Source organism: Brassica napus, chromosome C4, assembly GCF_020379485.1.
Source record: "Brassica napus cultivar Da-Ae chromosome C4, Da-Ae, whole genome shotgun sequence".
Taxonomy (NCBI): domain Eukaryota; kingdom Viridiplantae; phylum Streptophyta; class Magnoliopsida; order Brassicales; family Brassicaceae; genus Brassica; species Brassica napus.
In genome coordinates this window covers 18,426,993-18,439,878 of record NC_063447.1, presented here as the reverse complement: position 1 = coordinate 18,439,878, position 12,886 = coordinate 18,426,993, and the positions used below count along the sequence as shown (strand labels likewise).

Here is a 12,886-nt window from a genome sequence, read left to right as displayed (position 1 = left end):
CTCTCTTTTTCAGGCAAGTTGTTCTTTATAAGGCCGGTCACTGCAGGGATCACAACTTGTTGATGCTCTTCTTTCATTTTCCACAAAGCTTGTATTATCCGAATAAATTTGTTCTGTGATTTTCCTATGAAAGGAAGATGTTGAAAGTCACAATTACATAGGAGTAGCCTAACTTTGAAATGTCAATTAAATTTTAGCTTTTAAAATAAAAATATGAGTTGTTCAGAAAAAAAAAATGATTTTAAAAATTATTATATGTGTATATCATAGGAAACCCTCTATTTTAAATTACAGTGGTTAGTAATTCCATTAAACAATTAAATTCCCATTCTTGGTTAAATTTAATTGATTCAAACTCTTAAATTACTTTATGAAGCAACAAAAAGTGTTCTCTTTACCTTTGTCAAGAAACCTAGTATCGTATAAAGGATTTCTTGTATTGATATGGGTCAATCGACCAAAGTATATATTCAAACCGTTTTACCTAATTCATATGATCTAGAGAAGGAATATTTACATAATTATCACAAACTAATATGTAAAGAATATATGTCGTATATATTCCGTAATACCCCCCCCCCCCCCTCAAGTTGGAGAGTGAAGATCAAGAACTCCCAACTTGGATAGAAACTCGTGAAACTCCTTTTGTCCAAGGGCCTTGGTAAAAATATCTGCTAGTTGCGTATGAGTCGAAACATGCTTCGTTGCAATGGTGCCTTTGACAATCTCGTAACGTATAAAATAGCAATCATTCTCCACGTGTTTCATACGTTCGTGAAAGACCGGGTTAGCAGCAAGGTAGATAGCAGACTTACTATCACAATGGAGAGGAGTAGGTTTATTAAGTGGGATACCAAATGCGCGCAATAAGTTGTTGATTCCCATAATTTCCTGAACCGTGAAATACATCGCACGATATTCAACTTCACAGCTCGAACGAGAGATGTTTGGTTGCTTTTGTGTCTTCCAAGAGATCGAAGAGCCACCAAGAGTAATGTACCAACCAGTAAGAGAGCGACGAGTAACAGGACATCCATTCCAGTCCGAGTCGCACCAAGCCGTAAGATGTAAGTCGGTGTGAGCTCGCAACAAAATACCTTGCCCTGGATTTCCCTTAAGATAACGAACAACTCGGAGCGCTGCGTCCCAATGAGCATGTTTTGGTTTTTGCATAAACTGAGACAGTATGTGAACAGAGTAAGAGAGATCAGGACGAGTCACAGCCAGATAGATGAGCCTTCCAATGAGTCTTCTATAAGCGGCAACATTTTTAAAATCTGGACCTTTGTCCAAGGCTAGACGATGATTCTGCTCAACTGGAAACGTAGCAGGTTTAGATGCAAGAAGACCTGTTTCTTCTAAGATCCCAAGAGTATACTTCCTTTGGCAGAGATAAATACCAGTACGACTCCTTGCGAGTTCAAGTCCAAGAAAGTATTTGGAAATACCTAAATCCTTCATATGAAAGCATTTGTTCATATAAGTTTTAAATGAAGCAAGAAGTGTCTGGTTACTTGCAGAGACAATCAGATCATCCACATAAACGAGCACCATGATGTACTCTGAACCGTGATCCAAAATAAATAAAGAGTAATCGGGAGGCCCCTGAGAAAACCCATAATTTCGTAAGGATATAGATAACTTCTCGAACCAGCAGCGTGGTGCCTGACGAAGACCATAGAGAGACTTATTTAAACGACAAACTTTGTTCTTGTCAGAGCCATAGAACCCTGGAGGAGGTCGCATATAAACTTCCTCTTTCAAATATCCGTGTGAGAAAGCATTATGGACGTCCATCTGATGGATCTCTCAATTTCGTGATGCAGCGATCAGTAAGAAAGTGCGTATTGTTGTCATCCTTGCAACAGGGGCGAAGGTTTCATCGTAGTCATCACCTTCGACCTGATTATTTCCCAGTACGACGAGATGCACCTTATATTGTTCTAAGGTTCCATCGGCGCGAAACATGAGTTTAAGAGCCCATTTACAGCCCATGGCGTGCTTGCCAGGAGGAAGATCTACCACTGTCCACATTCCACTGTCCTCTAATGCAACGTATTCTATTGTTATCGCATTTTGCCAGTTTTCATCAAGGATCGCCTGTTTATATGAACGAGGCTCAGCAAGCGAAGATATGGCAGCAAGGAAAGCACAGTGACTTTCGGAGAAGTTGGAGCAATCGATGTAAAATTCCAGTGAATAAGGTGCAGTCGCTTGACAAGTGACAAGGGGCGAAATTGTATGGAGCACATAGTCATTAAGCTTTGCAGGTAAGGATTTATTCCGTAGACCACGACCCAACTCCTGGATCGGGGCAGGTGGTTCTGCTCTTATGTCTGTAGACAAATCAGTAGGTAAGTCAGGCAAAACTGAAGTGTCCTGAACGGTAGTAGGAGAAGGTAACGCAGGTAATGAGAGAGAGCCTTCCATGTCAGAGAGATCCATAGGGACTGTAGGAGATAAATCAGTTTGTGTACCAGATGTGTTCGACGCTGGAGAAGAAATATCATTTTATGACAACGATGGTGTGGCATCAGGAAGAACAGGTGTAGTATTAGGAACAACGACTATGTCATCAGGTTCAGGGTCAGGACTAGGTTCTTCGTTTTGCAGAGAAACATTAACTGGTGTTGCAGAAGTGTCAGCGATAGGTGTGATATTGGGAGTGTGAAGTATCGAACGATTAGCATAAGGGAACTCTGTTTCACAAAACACAACATCACGACTAACAAATATCTTTCCTGTGTCGGGATTAAGGACACGCCACCCCTTTTTACCAGTCGGGTAACCGATAAACACACCTTGCACACTGCGTGAATCAAACTTGTCTCCTCTGTGGTTTTGGTTGTGTGCATAGCAGAGACATCCAAAAACCCGTAAGTGTGTCAAAGGAGGAGATCGAAGATAGAGTCTTTCAAAAGGTGTTTGTCCATTTAGCAACTTAGACGGTGTGCGGTTAGTAAGATAGGCTGCAGTCAAGATACATTCCCCCCAAAACTCGATAGGGAGAGAGGACTGAAATCGTAAAGCGCGAGCAACGTTCAAAATGTGACGGTGCTTTCTTTCAACTCTGCCATTCTGTTGTGGCGTACCGACACAAGAAGTCTCGTGTATAATTCCATGTTCTCAGAAGAAAGACGTCATGCACATGAATTCAGTGCCATTATCACTGCGAATCTTTCTCACATCTGTATCAAATTGGCGCTTGACCATAGTAATGAAGTTTTGAATTGTAGCAGAAACGTCTTGCTTTGAAGGTAAGAGATAAAGCCAAATACTGCGAGAATAATCGTCAACGACGGTCAAGAAGTAACGAGAACCACAGCGAGATGGAGTACGGTAAGGACCCCACAAATCAAAATGCACCAAATCAAATAATGACTTTGTTGTATTAAAACTGTTTGGAAAAGAACAACGAGTTTGCTTGTCGCGAATACAAGTGTCGCAGACCTTATTCTTAAAACCACTATCATTAGAAACAAAAATAGGTAGTAAATCCAAAACACCAGGAGAGGGATGTCCTAAGTGATGATGCCACAAATCCGGAGTAACAGGTTTCTCTTGATGAATCGCCCCAGCAAACTCCATCCCTCGCAAAAAATAAAGTCCAATTGTCTGCTCAGCCACTCCAATCAGCGTCCTGGTAATGCGGTCCTGAATCAATCCAAGTTTATCAGAAATCTGAAAGATACAAGTTTTCTATCGAGCTAACTGAGAAACCGATATCAAATGGCATTGGAGGGTGTTAACGTATAAAACGTCCTGAATCGTAAGTAGGGAACTTAAAATAACTGTCCCTCTTTGTGTCACAAGTGTAAGCCTTCCATCAGGCAATTTTACAGGTAAAGAAGCAGTATCTCGTATATCAATGAGAAAACCAAGTGTTCCTGTCATGTGGTTTGTGGCTCCAGAATCAACAATCCAAGAGGAAACAGAAGACGTACCGCTTAATGTATTCGACGCTGGCTTATGTTCATTCAAGAGTGTCACCAACGTCTTCCATTGCTCATCACTTAATCCAGTAAGTCCAACACGATCAGAGGCAGTAAGTGTGTTGGCGGAGTGTTGTTGTGTCGAAGTGGTCACTGCATTAACGCGAGCAGGTGCAGCTGAGGGCTGTCGGGAAGAAGGCGACGAGGTTCCTTGTCCATTACTTGTCTGGAAACGACCACGAGGCCTGTCTCCCCACCAATCAGGATATCCCAAACTGCGAAAACAATTTGTCGCTATGTGACCTTTGCGACCACAACTAGAGCAAAGCAGCTTCATTCTTTCTTCTCGAGAAACAAACTGACCACGCGAAGATGCAGAGCTTACGCCAGCGGATGTACGAACAGCGTGTGCCATTGTTTCAGCTCGGTCATCTAGCACACGAGTTGTGTGTTTTGAATCCTCATCTTGAAGAAGCACACTGTATGCCTGGTCGAGAGAGGGTAAAGGATCTCGTGAGAGGAGACTCGATTTAACCGCACCATAGAGAGACTCATCAAGACCTTTGAGAAACTCATGAAGTCGATCCTCCTCTCTTTCTTTCTCAAGATTCTGACCAACCGCGCAGCCGCAATTCTTGGTAATGCGATGCTCAGACAAAGAAGTCCACAGTTGCATCAGCTTCCCGTAGTAAGTTTCAATAGACAACCCATGCTGTCTGCAAATAGCGAGTTCTGCTTTAATGCGTTGAACCCTCTGCCCGTTGTTAACTGAGTACCTCTTGTGGATATGTTCCCAATAGTCGCTAGCGATTTCGAGATGAGAGAGGTTGGAACGAACAGATTCAACTATAGTAAGCTTCATCCAAGACAAAACCAAAGCGTTGTTGGTCCACCAGTCATCCAAATCGGCGGAGTCGGAACCTGGTTGACGAATTGAACCATCAACGAAACCAAACTTTTTCCTTGCCTTAAGAGCCATGCGCAGGTTAGTAGACCACTCGTTGTAATTAGGTCCTTTGAGCAATGGCTGAGAGATGACAGAGCCGGGATTATCACTTGAGGAGAGATCGTACGGTGAGATCGTACGTCTTCGTACCTCCACACGTGACTCCGAGCCTGCAGTCTTCCCGGAGGAACTCTGAGAATCATCTTTGCCGTCGTTACTTCCCATAGCTCAAGAGAAAAAAAAAAAGAAAATCAAAGAATGAAGAAGATCAAAGAGATCAATAAGGAGCTAAAAGAAAGATTTTTGTGCTTTTAGAGCTCTGATACCATGTCAAGAAACCTAGTATCATATAAAGGATTTCTTTGTATTGATATGGGTCAATCGACCAAAGTATATATACAAACCGTTTTACCTAATTCACAGGATCTAGAGAAAGAATATTTACATAATTATCACAAACTAATATGTACAGAATATATGTCGTATATATCCCGTAATAACCTTGTTTGTTTGTTTTTTTATAAGTTTCTATTTACCTTGTATATGAGTTTTTTTATTGCATTTCTCTTGTGCGTGTAGCTTTGAAGAAGGTTTCTAAGATACAAATGAAGAATTTGTTTATCAACATCAGTTGAGTCAACATCAGTTGAGCTTTTGTAGAAATAACTCATCTCAATTGAAGATATCGGCTTCTCCAGAAATCATCAGTTTATGCGGTTTGACTCGTGCACCATTAACCTATTACGGGTTGACTCACATAAATCGAAAACTGCTTGAATTGAACTAAAAAACCCCACAAGAAAAGGAAAATGGCATAATTGGTCTACCGGTCAAAGTTTATTTTCACATCTCTATAACTAATGTAGATCAGGATTCAGTGTAGTCATAGCCGGTCCTACAAATTGTAAGGCTAGAAGCAATTTTTTTAAAAAATAGCTGCCTATAAAGAAAAACAGAGAAGAAAAATATAAAAATGACAAGTTTTACTAAAGATTCAAACCCAAGTTACTAACACATAATTCCAGCAAATGAAACTACACCACTACACTAAAAGAGAATCTTGAAAATATATGGCCGGATTATTTATATTCATAAACTCAACAATGGCCGGCTCTGAGTGTAGTTATACTATCCTTTTTTTTTTTTTTGTCAACTGTTTCTTTCATTTAGAAAGACCATTACAAGAGAAGCATCAAGCTTAAATCTCATCATACAATCTCGACATAAAATAAAATCACTAGGCCCATTTCATGATCCAATAGGCTCTTCGAGTTCCACGCAAGTAGTATACGCGTCTTCATCACGGGAAAGACGTGATACGCGTCCTCATCCTACTGTGCATGAATAATGAAGCTTCTGGACTTGACACGCGTCTGTCACACCACCGCATGGGATGAGAAGAAGTCGGAATACCTCGCCGGCGGCAGATAACTGACTGCTCTGGCATGGTCACCAACGAGCTTTGAGCTTCTCGATCTCATGCCTTTCATCCGACCGTCGCTTTAACGAAATCCACCATCATCTTCATTGGATAATAACTATGGGATTACTCAATTGATCAATAGAAAATCTTTATCGGACCATCTCCGATATAGGGAGGATGAGATTCAGGTACTCCAACATCATCTCCGCATTTCTATTTAGGAAACTTCACACAAGAGCCTATTCTTTAGCTCCATCTTTAAGAGAGTGAAGATTGACTCCTTTAAGAAAGGAGTACATGCAAATCCAATAAAGAAGAAGAGAACTCCATAATAAACGAATGGGATTTAAGGATCCACCGTGAAAGAGGAGAATCATAGATACTAAATCAATCTCAATCGAAGAACATCAAAACACAATCATGAAGTTTTGCTTCGATTTAGATTGAATATACAACAAAAATTCGCCACTGCGAATATTATTTATCGCCACCGCGAATATATTAGTCGCCAAAGCGAAGAGGAAAGTATAATACAAAGCCAAAAAAACAAAATTAAAAGATTATGGTGACCGGCGGCAAAGAGCCAACGGCCACCAGAGCAAATAAGTTTGGTCGGAAGTTTCTTTTAGAAAGAAGTCGGAGAAAAAGCTAGAGAGAGATTAGTATCCCCGTAGCTATACTATCCAAAATAAAAAAACTTTAAACATAATAGTCAAATCAAACTAAAACCTACTAAAAAGTAACAAACTGAAGCGAATCATTTATAAATGTCTAAATGATTTCTATATTTTTATATCTAAAATGCTAGAATCAAATAATAAACTAAATGAATCGCTGAATTTTTTAAATATGAATATATATATCTAAAATATTGATTATATTAATTTTTTAATTTTTTAAATATTTCTTATCTGAATTGAAATGATTTGCCGAAAAAAAAAAGAAGAGAATTGAAATGATTTGAATTACCTTATTCCAAAGTCCAAACCAAACCAAAAAATCAAAAGAACCTAACCGAAATCAACTAAAGAAAACTGAAAAAAAGCAAAGCCGAATGAATGAATTGGTTTTGGTCTCCAATTTTTTTGTTTGTTTGTGCATTTTAGGGCAGAACTGCCTTGCTTGCTTCCTTTTCAACTACTATTACCTTTCATTCGCGCTTCCCAACATTGCAAAAGTTTCAGGGTTTTGGTCTCAACGAAGAAGAAGAAGAAGAAGCCCAAATTTCACAGATGAATATGGACGGGCCTCTTGATTTCGAGAACGAAGATCCTCTTGTTAACCCTCCACCATCTGCTGAGAAAAGGTCAAATCCCCTTTTTTCTTATTTGCTTATTCCGATCGATAATTCTCTTGATTTTGCTTGTCAATTTTAGATAAATTGTTTAGGGTTAATTAATGGCAAAGTTATTCCCAAAAAGGCTCAAGCTTTGTTGATAAAGCTCTCAACATTGTTTTTTTTTTTGTCTTTTGACACCAGGAAGAAAGTGATTGGGTTGGATGATCTCCTCTCTGATTTTTACAAAGAGAAGAGCAAACTCATAGACAGAGGAAACAGGAAACGCAAAGCCTCCTCTAAGCTTTGCGATTCAGATGATGATGAACGTGGCCAGGAAGCTTTGCTTTCCATTATTGTTGATGACTGTCGCAATCAGGCATGAATCTTTGTAAAATTTCATCAATCACATTCTTTTTTTAGTTTATTTTTGTCATATAATATTTCTGCTTGTTTTCAGATGAATGAGATATGCAGCGAAGAAGATACGCAGGAGTGGGGTTTATGTTTGTTTGGAGATCAGGTTAGGGGTGGGGGGGGCTTGTTTTATTCCAATGTTATTGATATAGTTTGTTAATAGTTATTGTCTCTGATGTTATATTATTACAGAAAGCTCCAACGCGTTCACTGCTTGCTGATCTCGATAACTGCTACTTGTTGAAAGAGTTTTTGACTAGTCAGCTAAACTCGGTGGTGGATCTTAGTCCAGATAATGGTTAGTTTTCTATGAACTAATCGCTTTTTAATTGATTTTCCTTATCTCCGGTTTAAACTAGTAGCCTCCAAATGTACAATCTCAGGAACAGCATTTCTTGAGGGGTTGCTGGCTAACGGCTGGCTCACAAAACTGATCTTGACGTGTGCACGTGTGGAAACAATCATATGCAAATGGACGCTTGATATCTGTACGTCGTCTACCTCTTTCTTCAAGTTTCTTTTTATTACAAAGGTTCTGGCTAACCCAATGCTCTGGGACTTGTCAGTGTTGTATTCACCAAAAGAAGACCTGAGATCTTCTGCTTGTGACTTCTGGTGTTCCATACTGTTATCACAAAACGAGGTACTGCTATCCATTTTTCTTCTTTACTAACCAGACTGAAACTGACTCCTTGGTTGTTGTTAAACATTGTGGTTTAATCAGGTTAATGGAGCTCCTGTTGAAATTCAATGGCTTCCGAACTATCAGATACTTAAAGAAGCTCTTGAATCATATGGGTTCAGAATCAATTCATCACAAAATGTTGAGCTACCTGAAGCAGGTGAGTTTCCTTGTTGCTCCCTTTTGTTTTTTTTTTTATTAGAGACTTATCTATCCACTGAAGTCTATTAACTTTTGGTTTGAAGATTCTAAGTCTCAAGGTCCTCCTCAGAATATTAGAGCTTGGCTCAAATTTGTTGCTGCTTGTTGTCAGATAAGGTTTGTGACGCAAAACTCCCTTTTAAGTATAACTGTAAAAAGCCTATTTTCAAATGCCTTCTCTGTTGCTTCATTGATTCAGATGTAAAAAGCCTATTTTCAACGCATCTCAACTTGAACAAATAGCCGAAGTCCTTGTGTGGCTGCTCTTAGATCGCGGACTTCAAGGTCTTTTGCTTCTCCTACAAGAGTGCTTGATATCTGTTACTGAATCCTTCAAAGAGGAAGAATGGGTTTCAAGCTGCAAGAACTTAGCAAACTCTCTTGCTTCCAGGTTCGAACCTCCTTTTTTACTTGTAGCCGTTATCCTTGTGCCGTTTGTCCTATCTGGTTTTTGATTCATTTGCAGAGTGCCTCAAGACATGAACTGTTTGAGGATAGTGGAGTCCGTAGCAGGTGTTGATGCCCGAAGCAAGCATTTGAGAAGTACCATTGCTAATCAAATGCTTGTTGTTTTACTTGAACATAAGGTAAACTATCTACCAATTCAAAGCAAGTTAAGACTGTGAGTCAATGCGTTTATACACATTACTCTGGTCTTTGAGTCTCAGGAGAGCGATGAGAATTTGATGAGCTCGCTGATGTCTATCAATCTGAAGGAGAAGAGTTGCAACCTTTTCAGAACTTACATGATGTTGGTGTTGGCAGAGAACTGGCTATTGTCAAGTAAGTTGGTTGAGGAAAAGCCAGTACTGAGAGACATGTGGGCTGTGTTTCTCAGAAACTGTTTTTGTCAGATCAATAGCACCGATCTTCGGCCTTTTGCATCAAAAGTTAGTAGAAAAATAAAAAAAGCACTTGTCTTCTTTTTTGCTTTGATCCTAGTCTTTAATCTCTGTTTTGTGGTTATTGACACAGGTTCGTACCAAAGCCTCATATCTTCTTCAAGGATGCAGAAGCGATTGAAGTGGTAAACATGAAACGTTGGCAGCAAGTCTCCAAAGTGAAATTTAGTTAGTTTTAGGTTTTGGTTTTGGTTTTGGTTTTTAGCTTTAGTTTAACTCTTTGCCACTGAAAAACTAAACTTTCGAACCCTCTATTAAGCTTTCTTTTTGCCCATGTCTTGGGTGTAAAAGAAAAATTCACCCTTGTGTCATTGATAGATTTGGTATATGTTACCAAATCTAATACAACTCACTGAGTGGTCCTACTGTTGTAAGTTATGTTAACTAATGAATATTTTAGTGCTAATTCAGGCTTTACTAATTCGCTATCAAGCTGGTTAATTATGTCGGGCGTTAAGAATAATTGGCCACCTAACTGATTAGCCTTTAGTAATGATGATAGGACTCGTAGCAAACTAACAATTCTGATAAAATCGTGATTGAAGAATATTTTGGTTACAAGTTGTAGAAAATAAAAGAGATTTTGGTAAAATTAAGAAGCATAGAAACTAGAAATGAAGATTGGAATACACTCAATAAAAGGGGTCAATGTGCGCAATTAAAAAAAAATATAAGGGGCAATATAAATGTTAAGTCCTTTTCTTGCTTTCTTGTAATAGCAACTGACAGTCATAATGGGCACCGTTGGGATGGGACGTAAAGGACTTTTTAGTTGCTCCTTAGTTTTCCTCTTTTCCCTTGTTTTTTTATTTAACCCACCAACAATAAAATTCTTTTACTCCCACATTAAGCATCTATTACGCCGGTTTCATATCTTTGTAACATAATCTAGAGCTCTATTAAAGTAACTAATGGTGATGGATTTTTTTGTCAGACGATATACATTATGAAAACTTGAAAATCAGAACAATACATCAATATATATATATAAACTGAATTAATTTGGAGAAGAAGTTGAGACATGCGAATAAGAACAAACGGGGAGATGTTAGGTTATCAGTAACATACTTTTGCTGACCAACTTTTCTCCATCCATGTTCACATCACACACACACGCACACAAATACTCTATAAATACAGTATAACCTATTTAAATTAATACTATATAAATTAATGTATACTAAAAATCTCTATAAAATAATATAATTTTATAGTCCCAAATCGAATTTTTGGTTCAATTAGTATATCGACAAATTAATATCTCTATAAATTAATAAAAAAAATATAGTTTTGGTGTAGTTCCAACATTATTAATTTAGTTAAATACTTTTGGATATGAGTATATAAACGCGCTTACATGTGAATTCACATGAGCAAGGAAAGAAAATTGCGTAAGTGTGGACATGTGTGATCGACGTCAACTTTAGAAATATGTTTCAGAACGAAGCAATAGATTCATTCAGGAAATGTTATTAGGGTCCCATTGCCATCGGAAGTTTGTATAATTTTAGACCAGGCCCGGGCAACGACTGTGTATGGAAAAGGTGTAGTGGCCATAACTCATACACATTTTGATATATTAAGAATTAACTAGCAGGGACAACCATCTTAAGAAATTAATATTGGAGAAAAGATCCAATTCATATTTATAAAGAAAAAAGTAAATGGGACCTGTTTTATTTTGTAGTATATAAGCTGAAAGTTATGCTTGTTAGCAAACGAATCCAGATTATATTTGAATTTTAAAACTTTAGTATATAGTATCAGCTGGTAAAAATCATTGTTATTGGTGAGATATTGGTTTCCTTCTCTCTTTTACTAAAAAAAAATCATTACAATGAATAATATAAGGTGGACGTCACATGGCCTTACTTATCAAGGGTTTAAAAGTTTTTACACTTATTTGAAGTCTGATTATTAAAGAGTGTAGTTTCTTACATGTTATATGATGCAAAGCTTAAAAAAAAATTAGATTGCTTAAAAGAGATGAATTTGTTGTGGTTGTGTGATATGAAAAGAACATGTCTATCGAAAAATTTCGTAGATGCAGAACCGTTTGTTGATCCGAGTGTTACAAGAAAAGCTATATTGTAGAACATTATATGTGAAGTTGTTCATTAATATTGTATATGTTACTAGTAGTTTATCAATCATCTGTAATAGAAATATAAATTATATAATAATGTTTTCAGTGTTAAAAATGATAATAAATATGTTATAGGTACAAGCTTTGAGACAAAAAAAAACAATAGAAAATTTTATGGTACCAAACTGAACAACATTTTGACACATTGGCGATTAGCCGTCAATGAACACTTCCAGAAACAATAGCCTAAACAAGGGATAACAAATCTCCAACTAACAGAGACGAAGATAAAACAAATTATCCAAAAACCTTGAAAAACAAAGAAAATTCGAAAGATCATCGGAATAACCAAAAAAGAGCAACAAAGGCTGACAAACAAAGCTCTTAAGACACAATCCAATGGCCTTCATCCGAAGACAAAGAAGAGCCAAGATATGGGATAAATTGCGAAAAATACACTCAAGATCACCGAATAGTTGGAAGATAGACCCAAGAACAAAAATTAACTCCTAAAACACCTAATTTCCAACCTGAATAATCTAACTCAAGACAAAAGGCAATAGTATAACTATGAATATTTTTTTCAAATTCACAGACTAGTCTTGTTACCATATATTAAGCTATTATGGTTGCAGAAAGATGCGATACAATCGTAGAAGAGGTAAATAACACTGGTAAGTTTTGTTAAGGAACAAAATACAATAGTTGTTATGACTTATGCGTATGAAACCGAACATACATTTGATATTTACTAAACCTGAAACAAATACAATTAGTTTGATTTAGTCTCTTAAGTGTTGCAACTAAAATTCTCTACTTCTCTCGCATCGAGACCGAAAAGACCATGTAATAACTACTTTACTGTTCAGTCAAATTGCGATCAAGAATCATTATTACCGTTTAACGCGTTTTTCTGTTTTGTATTTTTTGTAAAATCTAAAAAAGCGAAGGAAAAAGTCAATAAAGATTCTCTTTAATGGAAAAAAAGGATCAGACATTTTTGTCTCAGGTCCTTGTGACT

General features: G+C 37.7%; 2 protein-coding genes across 3 annotated transcripts; one reads left to right on the top strand and one right to left on the bottom strand.

The window, feature by feature from the left end:
• Positions 1 to 585: 585 nt before the first annotated feature.
• On the bottom strand, positions 586 to 1,554 carry LOC125585855 (uncharacterized mitochondrial protein AtMg00810-like). The gene has a single exon (XM_048755558.1). It carries the CDS (start codon positions 1,552 to 1,554, stop codon positions 586 to 588), a length of 969 nt encoding a protein of 322 aa, XP_048611515.1.
• A 5,759-nt stretch (positions 1,555 to 7,313) lies between these two features.
• On the top strand, positions 7,314 to 10,185 carry LOC106390691. 2 transcript variants are annotated; one of them, XM_013831214.3, is made up of 12 exons: positions 7,314 to 7,607; positions 7,782 to 7,956; positions 8,038 to 8,100; positions 8,187 to 8,292; positions 8,378 to 8,482; positions 8,561 to 8,637; positions 8,719 to 8,836; positions 8,922 to 8,994; positions 9,077 to 9,268; positions 9,344 to 9,464; positions 9,540 to 9,767; positions 9,853 to 10,185. In XM_013831214.3, the coding sequence occupies exons 1-12, from the start codon at positions 7,534 to 7,536 to the stop codon at positions 9,898 to 9,900; spliced, it is 1,380 nt and encodes a 459-aa protein (XP_013686668.2). In that variant the 5' UTR covers positions 7,314 to 7,533; the 3' UTR covers positions 9,901 to 10,185. The 2 variants fall into 2 exon arrangements, with proteins under 2 accessions (XP_013686668.2, XP_013686669.2); XM_013831215.3 differs by having other exon boundaries at positions 7,325 to 7,607; positions 9,546 to 9,767.
• The last annotated feature ends 2,701 nt before the right edge of the window (positions 10,186 to 12,886 follow it).